The sequence below is a fragment of the Stegodyphus dumicola genome, chromosome 3 (assembly GCF_044657685.1).
Source record: "Stegodyphus dumicola isolate Sdum_Otavi_A_Nest chromosome 3, ASM4465768v1".
Lineage (NCBI taxonomy): Eukaryota > Metazoa > Arthropoda > Arachnida > Araneae > Eresidae > Stegodyphus > Stegodyphus dumicola.
The window spans coordinates 247327057-247340743 of NC_140770.1; the positions used below are offsets into that span (position 1 = coordinate 247327057).

Here is a 13687-nt window from a genome sequence, read left to right on the forward strand (position 1 = left end):
TGAGTACGGAAGTTGTCGAAAGCGCGTGAAAAAGTGTTGCCGCGTCGTCAATCAGGGTTGTCCAGTTGACGTACTAAGTAGACAATGGCTTTGTATGTGTTTTCGCAGCTGATTTTTTTCATATTTAGACGAAGAATACCGTCGTAGATCTCTGAATCGATGGCGAATTTATAGAAAATATGTTGATGCTTTTGCTCTGCCAAAAGATGTTTTCATTGCGTATTTCAGATTGCCAAAATTTATAGTTATTTTAATTTGGGATGAACTGAGAGAGTATTTGGAGCCACATTCAGAAAACAAGAACGCAATTTCTACTGAAAGAAAGGTTATACTATTCCTGAAATTATAGATATAAATAGTAATTGTACGCTTTAAAAATGTAGAAGATAATAAGTTTATCAAGCACATAAACCTTCTTCATTTAATACAAATATAGACATCCGATAAGCTTCTACTCGATTTATGTACAGCAAGAATTGCGTTTACTTTAAAATCTAACAGTTGAATACCTTACGAATAATACTGTGAACACAAAAAATGTCGTTCATTATTACGCGAAATTCACACTAAAATAAAAATTTAAAATAATAATAATAATAATAATAATAAAACTATAAAATAGATTTATAATATTTTTTTCAGTAGTTGTACTACTACTAGTGTGATACTTTTAAAAATAAGTTTTAGCCCAGAGAAGCTATTAATTTCGTTTTGCCATTTTGTGGCGTTTCACTTTTCAAATCGTTGCCACCAAGTATTATCGCACTCTATTATATTTAAAGAAATTAAATAATGAGGAATCTGCAGAATGTATGAATGTTTCTCGCACTGTGATAAAACAACGGTACCTAGAGCCATGAAATTCTGAATAACGTAATCCTCCATCCTAATATAGGCATCTGGAGGCCCAAATTTGGAACTGGGAATTTGTATTACTATCCATTTCATATATCATATTTTGTAAAGCATTTATGAGTTTTTGATTAAGAAACCCAACGATTTCAAAGCGAGCAATGGCAAAAAACACTTTCATCTCTAGCGCGCGAGACTATGTATCGGAAATTCTAAAAATATGCTTTTTTAAAATTATATGATATTGCTGTTGAATTGAATTTTATGGTTTAAGTGCGAAAAACATGATATTTAATAAATAAAGGTAACACGCAAAACGTTAAAAAAATGGCCCTTTGGGAGTAATATAAAATCTGAAAGCTTTCAGATTTTTTTTTTTTTTTTTTTTGGTGTGTGTGTTTGTGTGTGTAATTTTAATACGTTTTAAAACTGGTTTCTAAGTGAGGACTTTCTAAGGGAAACTGGCTCGTATACACGTTACACATGGGGAAAGCCACGAAAACGCCGTCCAGCCCGTTCGCGGGATTCGAATCTCGGACCAAACTACCTGCGTTCAGCGACTCTACCGCTCGGCGGCTGGTGGGCTTGTTAGCAGAATTATACTGTATTATTATTGTATTATGCTATAAAGTAACAATGCTATAAGACTGAGGGTTTGTTCATGGAATAGTACTTTTGTAACCTATTATAGTATTAAAAAATCATTGTTCCTTTGCAAACTTAAATAAATAAATAAATAAATAAAAATACTGTTCATAGCATTCTCATTTTTATATTGTAAAAGAGATATTGATTATTATTAGTTTTCTATTTAAAATGTGTCGAAACGCTGGTTTGATAAGGACTTGAACTGCAGGAGGCCTACACTGATTATTTTTACTTTAGTACTTCCATTGTGAAAATATTACTATCTTTTAATCATTTTCACAGAACAAAATCTTTTGAGAAGGAAGAATATTTAAACTGAGCAGTTCTTATATACAAAATTAAAATAACAGCAATGTAATATTGAAAAAAAGGTATTAGTAATTGTGTGACAAAAATTGCAAAACGAATTAATCACACATACAGGATAGATTAGTTTAATTTTGGTTATATATTTTATATTGAAAAAATATTTTCTTTCATGTTAATTATAGAATAAATTATTTAAAATAAAGCATTTTGATGCGTGTGTGATAATTGAATGCAGCAGCAATCGGCCATACTGTAATAGCGAATGAATTTTATTTCTTTTCCTGAAAGAAATAATTTTCATAGAAAAAGAAAAAGGGAAGAAATATTAAGAAAGAAATATTTTCTTTCTAATTTCTTATTTAAAGAAATATTTTTCGAATAGTAACTGTAAAATAAATTGCGGGAAAACAGTTTTAATATAAACATGGGGAAAAAAAAAAAAAAAAAAACTTAGTTTGCTATTAGATTGTAATGCAAATTAATCATATTATAAATCTAAATAATTAAAATTGTTTATTTCTAAAAGGATTTGAAGTAAGCTTAATTCATTTACTCTTATCTATTTACCATTGCTTTCATGGTATCCCATATCACTCTTTATTTCTTACCTCTAAATTCCTGCGTTAACTTTCCCATTAAAAAACGAGATTTTCTTTCACATAACACAGCAGCATATTCTACTGCGTGTTGATCATAATACTGTTTTGTGCAATTTTTTTTTTCGAACTACAAATGCAGCGTGTGAGTTAGTGAAATAATGGGAGAATATTCTTAGAACTTCAGCCAGCGCGCGCTATAAATTTCGTCACTCGTCTGTACTGCGATTGGTCTAAAGCTCCTTGAAGCCTTGTCCCCTTCCAGTAAAGTTAAATGGACCCACCCGCCCTCCAACTGAGGACCACAGAATGGCTTTCTCCGATAAATTGTGATGGCTGTCCATACCAGTTCTTTTGAGTCAATATTGTTCGCTCAAGTTGTAGACAGATCCAGTGATCATAGAATAGTCGTCCAGGGATTATGGCTGTATGCCTTTGTAAAACAAAGGCTGATTGGGACCGCAGGCCCCGTTCTCTCCAGACACGAACACGGTGATCATCTGCTTCAAGAGTGAAGCGGGATTCATCGCTGAACACTATTCGAGGCCAGTCTGATGGCAGCCATGATGATGGGCTGCGACACCTCTCCAGACGACTCCGCCGATATTGTGGGGTCAAAGGCAAACGTCTTAAAGGCCTCTGTGAGCGTAACTCCGCCTCAGACAAGCGCTGTGAGATAGCGGACGGCACAACGGTAGGTATACACGTAGCTGTAGTGTATTGAATAGTCGACAATGATACCTTTGGGGCGGTTCGGACCTGGCGAACAATCATTCTATCTTGTCTCGCATTTGTGCTCCTTGGTTTTCCAGAGCCTTCATTTCATCGGCAATTTCCTTGTAGCAACCATTGCTGCCAACGTCTTTGCACAGCAGTGTCTGTACGCTGCAGATGGCGGCCTATTGCTCGTATGACCACCCAGCTTCACGCAACCTTAAATGCGAACACGTTCGAAGTCATTTAGTTTTTTGTAAGGTCTTCGATATCGTCGTAATGGCATTTTTAGGGGGACAGTACACCTTTAACGGAGAGAAAATACGAAATATTTAGCATATACGACACAATTTTTAAAAAACTAATTGTTGTGCCTAGTTTCATAATTTTTTCAGGGCTATTAGATGAGACATCGTTACGCCTAGAAAAAAATATCTAGTGGATTTGAAATAAAATTTAATAATTAAAAAAATATTTTCCTAAGACTCCAACAATTGAAGTCTTGAAATACACTGCTTCCTTGAGCGCAGGTTAACTTGCATAAATTCTACATAATCTGCAGATAATTAACGCCAAATTAAAGCTATTGATCTAATTATTCATGTGAAGTAAAATGTTTTAATTAGTTCAACTTTTAAATACAAAATTAAGTTTTAATTTTTTTTTAAAAAAATTTTGTTAATTTTTTACGTACAATTTTACTGAAACTTTTTTTTATTTAACGTATATTTATAATTAGAGTCTATTTTAATTACTGTCTTGATATTTATTTGTGCTGTAATTTTCAAAGAAAATACTGTGATACAGTAATAATCTGTGATATAGTAATAATCATAAGAGGTTTCATAGATATCCTGCGCGCAAGTCTGAAAAACAGCGTTTTGAGAAAAAGCTATTTAAAGTTAATTCTTACTTTTGGAACATAAATTTCAATCATATAGCAATAAAATCACTTTTGGCACAACCAAACAGCAAAAATCATTAAACATGGTACTCATCATTACAATAGTAACAGAAGTAATTAATATTATTTACCATATTGCAAAACTTACCTCCACATAATGCTTGTGACAAGAATCTTAAATAAGGCAAAATTTTATGTGACATAAAATTTATATATATTCTATAAAATTTTCATATATAAACAATTTTTATTCAAAATTTTCCACTTTCGTATACAACACCTTCCTGTTGTTTAATTGTGAAGTGTTACGTAAATGTCTGATTTTGTGAATAGACAAATTCAGTTCTGAAGCATTTTGTCTTTAAAAATTTTCTTTATGATGTCCATTACTGAGGCTGCCATTACATTTTTATGTTTAAAATCTTTCAATTTTGCAGTTGCTTTGGCTTTTTGGTACTTGCACCAGGACCACTTCCTTGTGGGCAAAATTCATGGAGTGGTTCATCATCAGTTGAACGCTTATTGTAATAAATCGTGCAGATAGCTTTCTGCATATCCATAACGCAGTCTTTGTTATTTCGTATAGCTTGTCCATAATACATAGTTACTTGATCAATAAATTTATCGGTGAAACGCCCTTTTCCACCCAATGATTTACCATCCTCCAGCTTGTTTCCTCTCATAGAGTGCTTCAGTTCTCGTGATCTACGAGTACTTCCCATTCTTTTTTGTACATGACCTACACATTCTACTTTATTTAATTCAATATCAGGCCCACAAAAATTGCTGTTTTTAAGTTCAAGAAATGTTATAGTATCGCCATCCTCAATATAGTTTATGTACTGAGCGTTAAACGTTTCTTCAGACTGTCATGGCGGCTGACTCAGGGCATTTAAATAAAACCATGAAGTGAGGTTCATATTTTCCTTTATAACTCGACAAATAATTATCGGAGATGTAAAAGTATGGTATCAATTTATTCAGAACAAAATGAACAATACAAATACAATGAAATTCAAAAAATCGATTTTTTGATCATTTTAAAGGTGTACTGTTCTTTTAAATGCTTCTTTACGGAATTACAATAGCAGCAACCAAAAAAAAAAAAAAAAAAAAAAAAAAAAAAAAAAAAAAAAAACATCAATTTTCTGCCTCTGTTAGTGGTTTTATACTTAGAGAATTGCGCAATAGAAATGTGCGCTATGATCGCAATTCCCGTTTATTTGCCTTGAAACTTTGATCAGTTGCATGTTCGATCAAGATGTGTTTACGTACCAAATTTCGTCACGATCGCAAAAGTCCTTCTTGGTGCTTCGATTTTTTTGCAAAAGAGTGTTGTATCATGTTTTCCTTCAGAAATTGATCGCTTACAGTGTCTTGCTTACACTGCGTTTTAGTATACATATATGGTATATAGGTGCATTTAGACAAGAGCTAAAGCACTGTGAAGCGATTTTTCATAATTCTAATCAGATTCTTTTTATTTTATCTTTTCGATTTTATCGCATCATTTTGAATAGTTTCATTCTTTTAGAAATATGGTTTTGGCAGCAGTTTTTCATTCAATACTTTGTATACTGGGCTGCTGACTGTTGAAAATATGAGATAAAATGCTGCTTTTTTTCTTTTGAATTTTGGACACACGACACTCATATCGCAATCTTCTTATTCTGACGCGCATGTATCTCGCGAGGGACAACAGAAAGAATTTCCTTTTTTCTTTCTTTCTCTCACTCTCTATTTAAAAGCTAATGGCAAAGGAGTTTGCATATTTTGAAGTATGTCATCTTCAAAGTATAATTTTGATTGGTTATTGCTTTCTGATGATAATTTCATTCTTTCAGAAATCTGGTTTTGGCAACAGTTTTTCATTCATTGCTTTGGATACTGGACTGCTGACTGTTTCTTTTGAAAACATGAGATTTATTGCTTATTTCATTGTTATTTTTTATATTATGCTTTAATTATACATAATTTTAATTATATGAACAGTTTTGCAAGATTTCTTTTTATTCAACAAAGTTCTTAACTTCCTTTATACCATTTGATTTCTTAAGATTTTGCAACGGGATGTTGCTTAATTTATTTATTAGGATAATGAATATTTGCATTAAGGGATATTGCATATTTCATTGTAATTTTTTTTAATATGTGATACAATTTTTTTTTTTTAATTTGTGGATTTTTTCTTCAATAAATTTGTTCTGCAGAGTAAAATTCTGCGCAGTTTTTAAATTTAACGTTTGGTGTTCCCTTTAGGAATTTTTACGGTACATTTAAAAAACAGACGAAGGCTTGTCGCGTAGCCGCTAGTACAGAATAAAGGCTATTAGATTGGAACATTCAAAATCATACTCTTCGCACTTTAAACATTAATTAAATAGCTCCGAATGCGTTCTAAAATGTAATAAACAGCCTCTGTATTACAGTTACCACATTGTTATTAATTAAATTAAGTGACACGAAATTTCATATTTTAGTCATTGATTTATTTAAAACCTTCTGTTCTAATTTTTCAATATAGCATTGGCTTTGTCATTGTTTGGTAAAAAATAAATGTTTAAAATTGTCTTGAAAAACAATCTGGATATTTGCATCATTTACTTATGAAAAGTAGAATTGCTATTTCTCAAATAACTGAAGAATTTTCAAATGTGTTACATGTAAATCTTCTTTCTCCTTTCTTAGGACGGAGGCTTACGCTTTCGCTTGTATAGCCCATGATCTTCAGATGAAATGCAACGAAGAAGCTCGAAATGTTTTTACAGGAATATTTCAAAGACTGAATCCTCTGAAGGTCATCTGCTCAGTTTCTAGCGTCGATGAGTTAAAAACTCATTTCCTGAAATCTTTGGACATGGAGCCGGAACGCAAAGATGTTTTCTCTTTGGCTTTTAACGTGTTAAGGAAGAGGAGGAAGTAGTTATTGCTTCACCTGCGGATAATAAGTTGACAGATATGTATTCCTGGTGTCAAATAATCTTTCTAAAGCCAATTAAAGTTTGAACTAAACAAAGAAAATTCTGCTAATTTTTTCTTAGTAACGCAAGTATCGTATTTTTGAATCATAGCATTCTTAAAAAAGTCATCAGTTCTGAAAAGAGCGTCATTTTATTTTTCTGCAATAAAATGTATTATCTTATTTTATAAATTTATTTTCACAAATGTTTTGTATGGATGAACAAAAAATTTTAGTTAAACAGATGCTGCAATTTATCAAGTTTTTTATAATAAAATTTTTATCCTTGATTCTGTTAAAAGGAAGAAATAAATAATAATGAAAGCAATTACTTTTCTTTTTGTCATTAAGCAATAAAGTGATAACCTTAATATCATACAAGCGATAAGATAATAATTTACATTATCTACAAACCAGTACATTTCTACGGGACAGTAGAGTTAAGACCGTCTTGTCTCATCCGCACTGAATCGTAGTAAATAAACAGACGTTTATAAGATATTTTTAAAGTAGAAAATATAAGAAACGATATTAAATAATTGTATACTTCAATGAAAGTAAAATGAAATTTGCATAAAAAAAGAAGCCTATGCAAAAACACGCCGCCCAACGGTATAGTGGTCGCTGACTGGCATGTCGAAGGGCCCGGGTTCGAATCCCGGAGAAGGCATGGATGTTTGTAAATCTACAATTTCCATGCGGCATGGAAGACTCCCTTGTTTAATAATTATCACTAAAGTATCGTAAATAAACACAAATGTGTATTCTTAATCCAAACGTATAAGATATACTGTAGCATAATTTTTGTATCGGTTACGTGTTTCTTTCTGTTACATGTATTTCCACGTCCATGTCTTCTCTTCATGAACACAAATAACGTGTAAGCACATAGTCAGATTGACAAGTCTAATGAAAACACCTAATATTTGGTTTATTTATGTGGCTTTAGGAGATTACGGCAAAGCCTCGAGGTTATTTGCCTAAGGGAAGGGATGCCTTCATGGAAGACTTTATAAAGGAAACTGGCGCGTAAACATGTTACACATGGGAAAACTGAAAAAGAATGCCCAAAGAGACAGCCCGTTCTTGGGATTCAAAACTCGGACTTAACTACTTAGACTTCACGTACTCACTCAAGTACCTCACTGTACTTCAAGTACCTCAAATACTCACTCAGCTAGATATTTTTATAACGCTTATTTATAGACATATAAATTAAGCTATTTTTATATTGACAAACCATACGTTACTGTAAACAGCACTAAACTAGCGTGAGATACAGCATAACACACAGATAAATACAATAAGATATAGCGGTAATTCAAAGTAAGTGAGATAAAAGATAAATTACTATGGAACGTGATAAGTTTTCAAAGCTTATTTTGTGTATGTATTATATATATATATCACTGTAATATATTATATGTATTTTATTGATTATTATTGTATAATCTGTAGTTATTAAATAATTCTTAATAGTTAGGGCTCGCCTTAGACAGATCATGTTCAACGCCGATATTTTTTTACGTTCTAAAAACAAATTTTCACTTTCAAAATTGATTGTTTAAGACAACAAAATCACCACAAGAGTGTTCGCTTAATTTGTGTAGTGTTATTTTTTACTACATTATTTTCTTCTATAAAACCTTACCCCACTGAACTGCTACATGTACAGTGGTGAAATAAATTAAGAGAATTTTCATATTTGATCTACAATCTTCAGAACTACTGGACAGATTTTAATAAAATTTGTTGTGAACATAAGTTGATACAATACAAACAAAATAAACATTCAACAGCTATTAATAGACACACATGTTCGTGTGTAACACTCATGCGAGTCTGAAAGTCTGAAACAGCGGTTGCAGAAGACACAAAAGAAATGGGTTAATAGAGTATATGGTCCCCTCTTACAGCCATACAGGCCTCGCAGCGTGATGTCTTACTGGAAATAAGGCAGTTTTTCCGCTGTTCATCAACTCATTCATCAACGCTGTTTTAAGTTCCTGGATGGTTCTGGGAGGGGATGCCAGTTGCAGTTCTCCTCCTCAGAGCGTCCCAGACATGTTGCATAGGGTTGAGGTCTGGAGGCTTGGCTGGCCAATCCATTCGGCGAATATCCTCGCTCTCGAGAAATTCGTCGACCAGAAGAGCTCTATGTGGCCTCACGTTATCGTCCTGTAAGATGAACTCGGGGCCCACTGCACCCCGGAAAAGGCGAACATAGTGCTCCAAGACCTCATCCCTACACCTCAAACCAGTCACAGAGACTCTGTCAAAGACGTGGAGAGGTGTGTGGCCATCCAACATGATGCCTGCCCAGACCATTACACCGCTATCGCCATAATTGTTGATTTAGCGGACATTGGACGGTAGGTAGCGGGTACCTGGCTCTCTCCATATGAAAGTACAGCGAGAATCGGTGTTTAGGCTAAATCTAGTCACTTCGGTGTACAGAACGCTCGCCCATTGCTCCGTACTCCAATCACTATGCTGCCGGCACCATGCTAATCGGACTCTCTTGTCCGAAGACGTGAGCGGGACGCAAACAGCCGGTCTTCTGGCAAACAACACTCTCTTATTCAGTCTGTTGGAAACAGTCACCCTTGTTACACGGGTTCCTGTGGTTGCATACAGGTTGCGAGAGAGCTGAGAAGCTGTAGTCCCTCTGTTACACTCACTAAAATGGACAAATAACAATCTTCTTTGGCCGTCGTGGTTCTCGGACGACCTTGGATCCAGTATCCTTTCTCTCGATGGATCCAGTATCCTGGAACTGTTTCCATAGGTTACACACGACGCTGGGAGATACATTAAACTCTCTGCATATCTGGACTTGCGATCAGCCTGCTTCTAGCCTCTCCACAATTCGGCACCTCATTCCATCATCTAAACGTTGATGGTTACTCATTTTTACTGTTCCTATGTGAATTTAACCGATTGCTGTAATATAACACCAAGAAATTCGCCGAGGTGTGATAGCGAACGCAATTCGTCTTACCCTCCATGCGCTGTAAAGCCTGTTTTTCTGCTGGCTCCGCTTATACACACGTGCACGCTTACGTATTTGTCGTACAAAATTTGCATTTTTATCTAGAAGCAGTGGTTTTCCCTTCAGTTCAGTTTTTTTATGCAATTCGATAAAATATGCAATATCTCTTAATTTATTTCACCAGTGTATTTGAAATACGTTGCAATATTGTTGTAGATGGATAGTAATGTTAAAATGCTCGTGAAGGACTGAGATTTAAAATTCAATATAAAGATTCACGCAATAAGGTATTATGCTATATATATATATTTTAGACTGACATGACTTTAATTATTTTATCATCTTTAAAATTTCTTTTTCATAATTCTATAAAAGGAATTTAGTTTGTGGATGTACACTGTAGCTTTATATTCCATTTATAAAAACTAGAGAAGGACATAGGTCTTGTAAGACTCTAGGTATTTAAAATCTTATCATTTTTACTCAAAATTTTGCTGAAACGTATTCTAATATTTTCGCATTATTATAGTTCAGCGAATTTTGGCGGTGTTAATTCTATACTTTGTTTAACATTTTTATGCGGATTTAGCTTAGTAATCATAAGTTCTTTTGAAATTTTATGTATTAGATTTCATGAGAATATGGCCCGTATGTATTTCACAAATCCGAAACATGCATGAGTGAAACTGCCAATTTTTTCACTTGCACTGTAATATACTATTGCAGTTTTAGGTCATTAACTTTAATTTCTAATTTTAAGACACAGAACAATGCAAAAATTTAAATTAAGTAATAGACGAAATGACAGCGTCACGTGCAAAGCAAGGAAAATGAACGTTTATATTACAAAAAGAATGCGTCGAAGCATTTTCGTTTTTTCTTTGTCTGTATTGTCTTATCTTTATCTATTTTCAGATACATTTTGTTAAAATATTTGGTAAATGTAAAATTATTATAACATAATAAGTTAAAGAAATATCGAAACTGGTAATACTTTTTGCGACCTCCTGTTGCAGGTTCCGCGATCCACGGTTTAAGTAACTCTGTTTTACACTGACATGTACTTTCAGTGCAGAAGTTTCATTTCAAGATGGTAGTTTATTAGAATAAATAAAAATTATTGGGAAATCCGAACTTTCCTATGTAGCTTCCACTAAAGTGTAGTTCCTACTTTTCCTTCTTAGAACAATGATAGATTTCATTAGGCTCTTAAACTGGGTTGCTCTTGCTTATAGAAGTTTCACTTCAGAAAAGTGAGTCAGTCTACCTCATATGATATACCAAGAGGTAATTACATATGTATATAACTTCGCAGAAGGTTGCTCTTATTACGAAAAGCAATACCTATAAATGTATCAAATTTAAATCTAAAATAAGGTTTCTATTCTTTTTATTATTTTATTTCAGTAGGCGTTCATTTCATAGGCGTTCGCCACTACTAAGGCCGCTGCCGTGGTCACTATGTTATGGAGGCTCCTAAGTGGGCCATCGTTGCTTCCTATTGAAGGAAAGGACATATTATATGCCTGTCTTCTCCGGGAAGCGAACTGTGACCTTTCAGTACGACAACCAGATTTACTAATATCTTTAGCTAAATTTTTAAACCTGTCTGGACGGCCTGTACTTTATTAAACACTTATAGATTTGTGATTCAAGTTAAGAGTTCTGTATATATGCAAAAGTTTACAAATAAAAAAAAAAAAAAGAGCAGCTAGTCTTATAAACTTCAAAAACAAATTTTAGAATGATAAACAATTTCGAAATTTTTCATAAAATCTCAGTTTTTTTTAATTCTTGAATAGCATGAAGTTCCTATAGCAGTGTTTTTTCATTAAGTTTTTTACGTGTTACGAGTTCGTATTTGGTTTTACATTTAATGCTTCATAGCATCCCACGAGCGGTCGAAAGGTAAAATCCCTCAACACTAGTAATTTCGATCTGGGTTCGATTCTAGGCAAACAGGCTAACTGCATATGCAATTTCGAGGATATTCGCATGTGTAACGTGTAAACGAGCCAGTTTCCTTCAGAAAGTTCTCCGTGAAGGCTATTTTTCCCTTAAGCAATGTGCTTTGCTATAATCAACTAAACCAAAGCTAATGCCTTATAGTATTATCTCATAGATTACAAAACTGTCCTGTCGTTTAGAAACCTCACTCTAAAACTAAAATTTATCATCTCTTAGTTTGTAAAAATACTTCACGTTTTATTTTATCAATCATTTAGCAGGAGTTTACATATGTATAAAAGGAAGAGTCTGTCTGTATGTGTGTCTTTCGTTCGTGTTGCGCGTAATCTAAAAGACCCAGGGCTACGAAATTTGGTACCTAGGTGCATCTAGACAAGAGCCAGTCTACCTCGAAGCGATATTTATAAAATTCGAATGAGATTTGTTTTATTAGTCCAAAGTTTATTAGTTTTACTTCTTTTTTTATTAGTCGTCGAATAACTATAAATGGCTGTATCACTTTTCAAACTGTTGCCACTAAATATTATCACGCTGTATTATATTTAACGAAATTAAGTAATGACGAGTCTGTATTAACGTATGTATGTTTTGTCCCTGAAAGACTATTGTTTTTGTTTTGCGATTTTGCTTTGAATCACTATAAATGTCCGTTTCACTTTTCAAACTGTTGCCACAAAATGTTAGAAACCTGCATTATATTTGAAGAAATTAAATAATGAAAAGTCTGCATAAATGTATGTCTATTTCTGCATTGTGATAAAACAACGGTACTTAGAGCCATCGAATTTTGAATGACATAATCCTCCTACGAGTATGGGCATGTGGAGGACCAAATTTAAAATCTGGAATTTGTTTCATGATCGATTTTATATTTTGTAAAACTTTAACGATTTTTTGAGTAAAAAACTCAACGATTTAAAAGCGAGCAATAGCAACACTCTATGGGGAAAAAAACCTTTTTATCTTCAGCGCGCGGAACTGTGTATCGAAACTTCTAAAGATATGCTCATTTAAAAATTATTTTGCAACATTGCTATTGAACTGAATTTTTTGGAACATGATATTTAATGAATAAAGGTAACACACAAAACGTTAAAAAAACACCTCTTCGGGCGTTTTTTTAGGCGTTAACATTAAATAAAATTGCATCAAATAGATGATTTTCTTTCATTATATCAGCAACAATGGCACGCAGCCATTGTAGCTCATATCAGCACTGTTGTCACTCGAAAAAATGAGGGCGATAATTCTGTGCAATTTTTAAATTTAATGTTTCTCGTGGATATTGGGCGTTGCTTCTGAGAAGGCAACGGTAAATTGGTTAATTTATTTATTAGGATATTTAATATTTGTATTAAGAGATATTGCTTTTTTCATTCTAATTTTTCTTATATCTAATACATTTTTATTGAAATTTATGATTTTTGTTTGTTTGTTTGTTTGTTTGTTGTTTTTTGATAGTGTTGTTCTGCGAGAGTAAAATTCTGTGCAGTTTTTAAAATTTAATATTTGGTGCTCCCTTCAGGCATTTTCCGGTACATATGAAAGCCAAACGAAGGCTGACCGCGTAGCTGTTCGTAAGTAATAAATGTATTGTCCGATTAATTGTTTTAAAGTTAATTTTTATTTAATTTATCGCAGCTGCCTGTTAAATCCTACTGTTGTGAAAGCGTAACTATATCCTGAGTATGATATTTATGGAATAACATAGGCAGATATTCTGTTCTAATTAATATTTGATGCTC

The 13687-nt window shown here is 33.3% G+C and overlaps 1 protein-coding gene and 1 long non-coding RNA gene across 2 annotated transcripts in view; one reads left to right on the forward strand and one right to left on the reverse strand.

Moving 5' to 3' along the window:
• LOC118191148 (uncharacterized) overlaps positions 1-7310 on the forward strand; it is a 28069-nt gene extending 20759 nt beyond the window's left edge. The window contains exon 5 of the mRNA XM_035361956.2: positions 6712-7310. Coding sequence (XP_035217847.1) covers positions 6712-6946 — 235 coding nt within the window. The 3' untranslated portion in view covers positions 6947-7310. The remainder of the gene's footprint in view (positions 1-6711) is intronic.
• The window catches only part of LOC146998311 (uncharacterized), a 110715-nt gene that overhangs the window by 76841 nt on the left and 20187 nt on the right, over positions 1-13687 (reverse strand). The gene's annotated exons all lie outside the window — the stretch shown is intronic.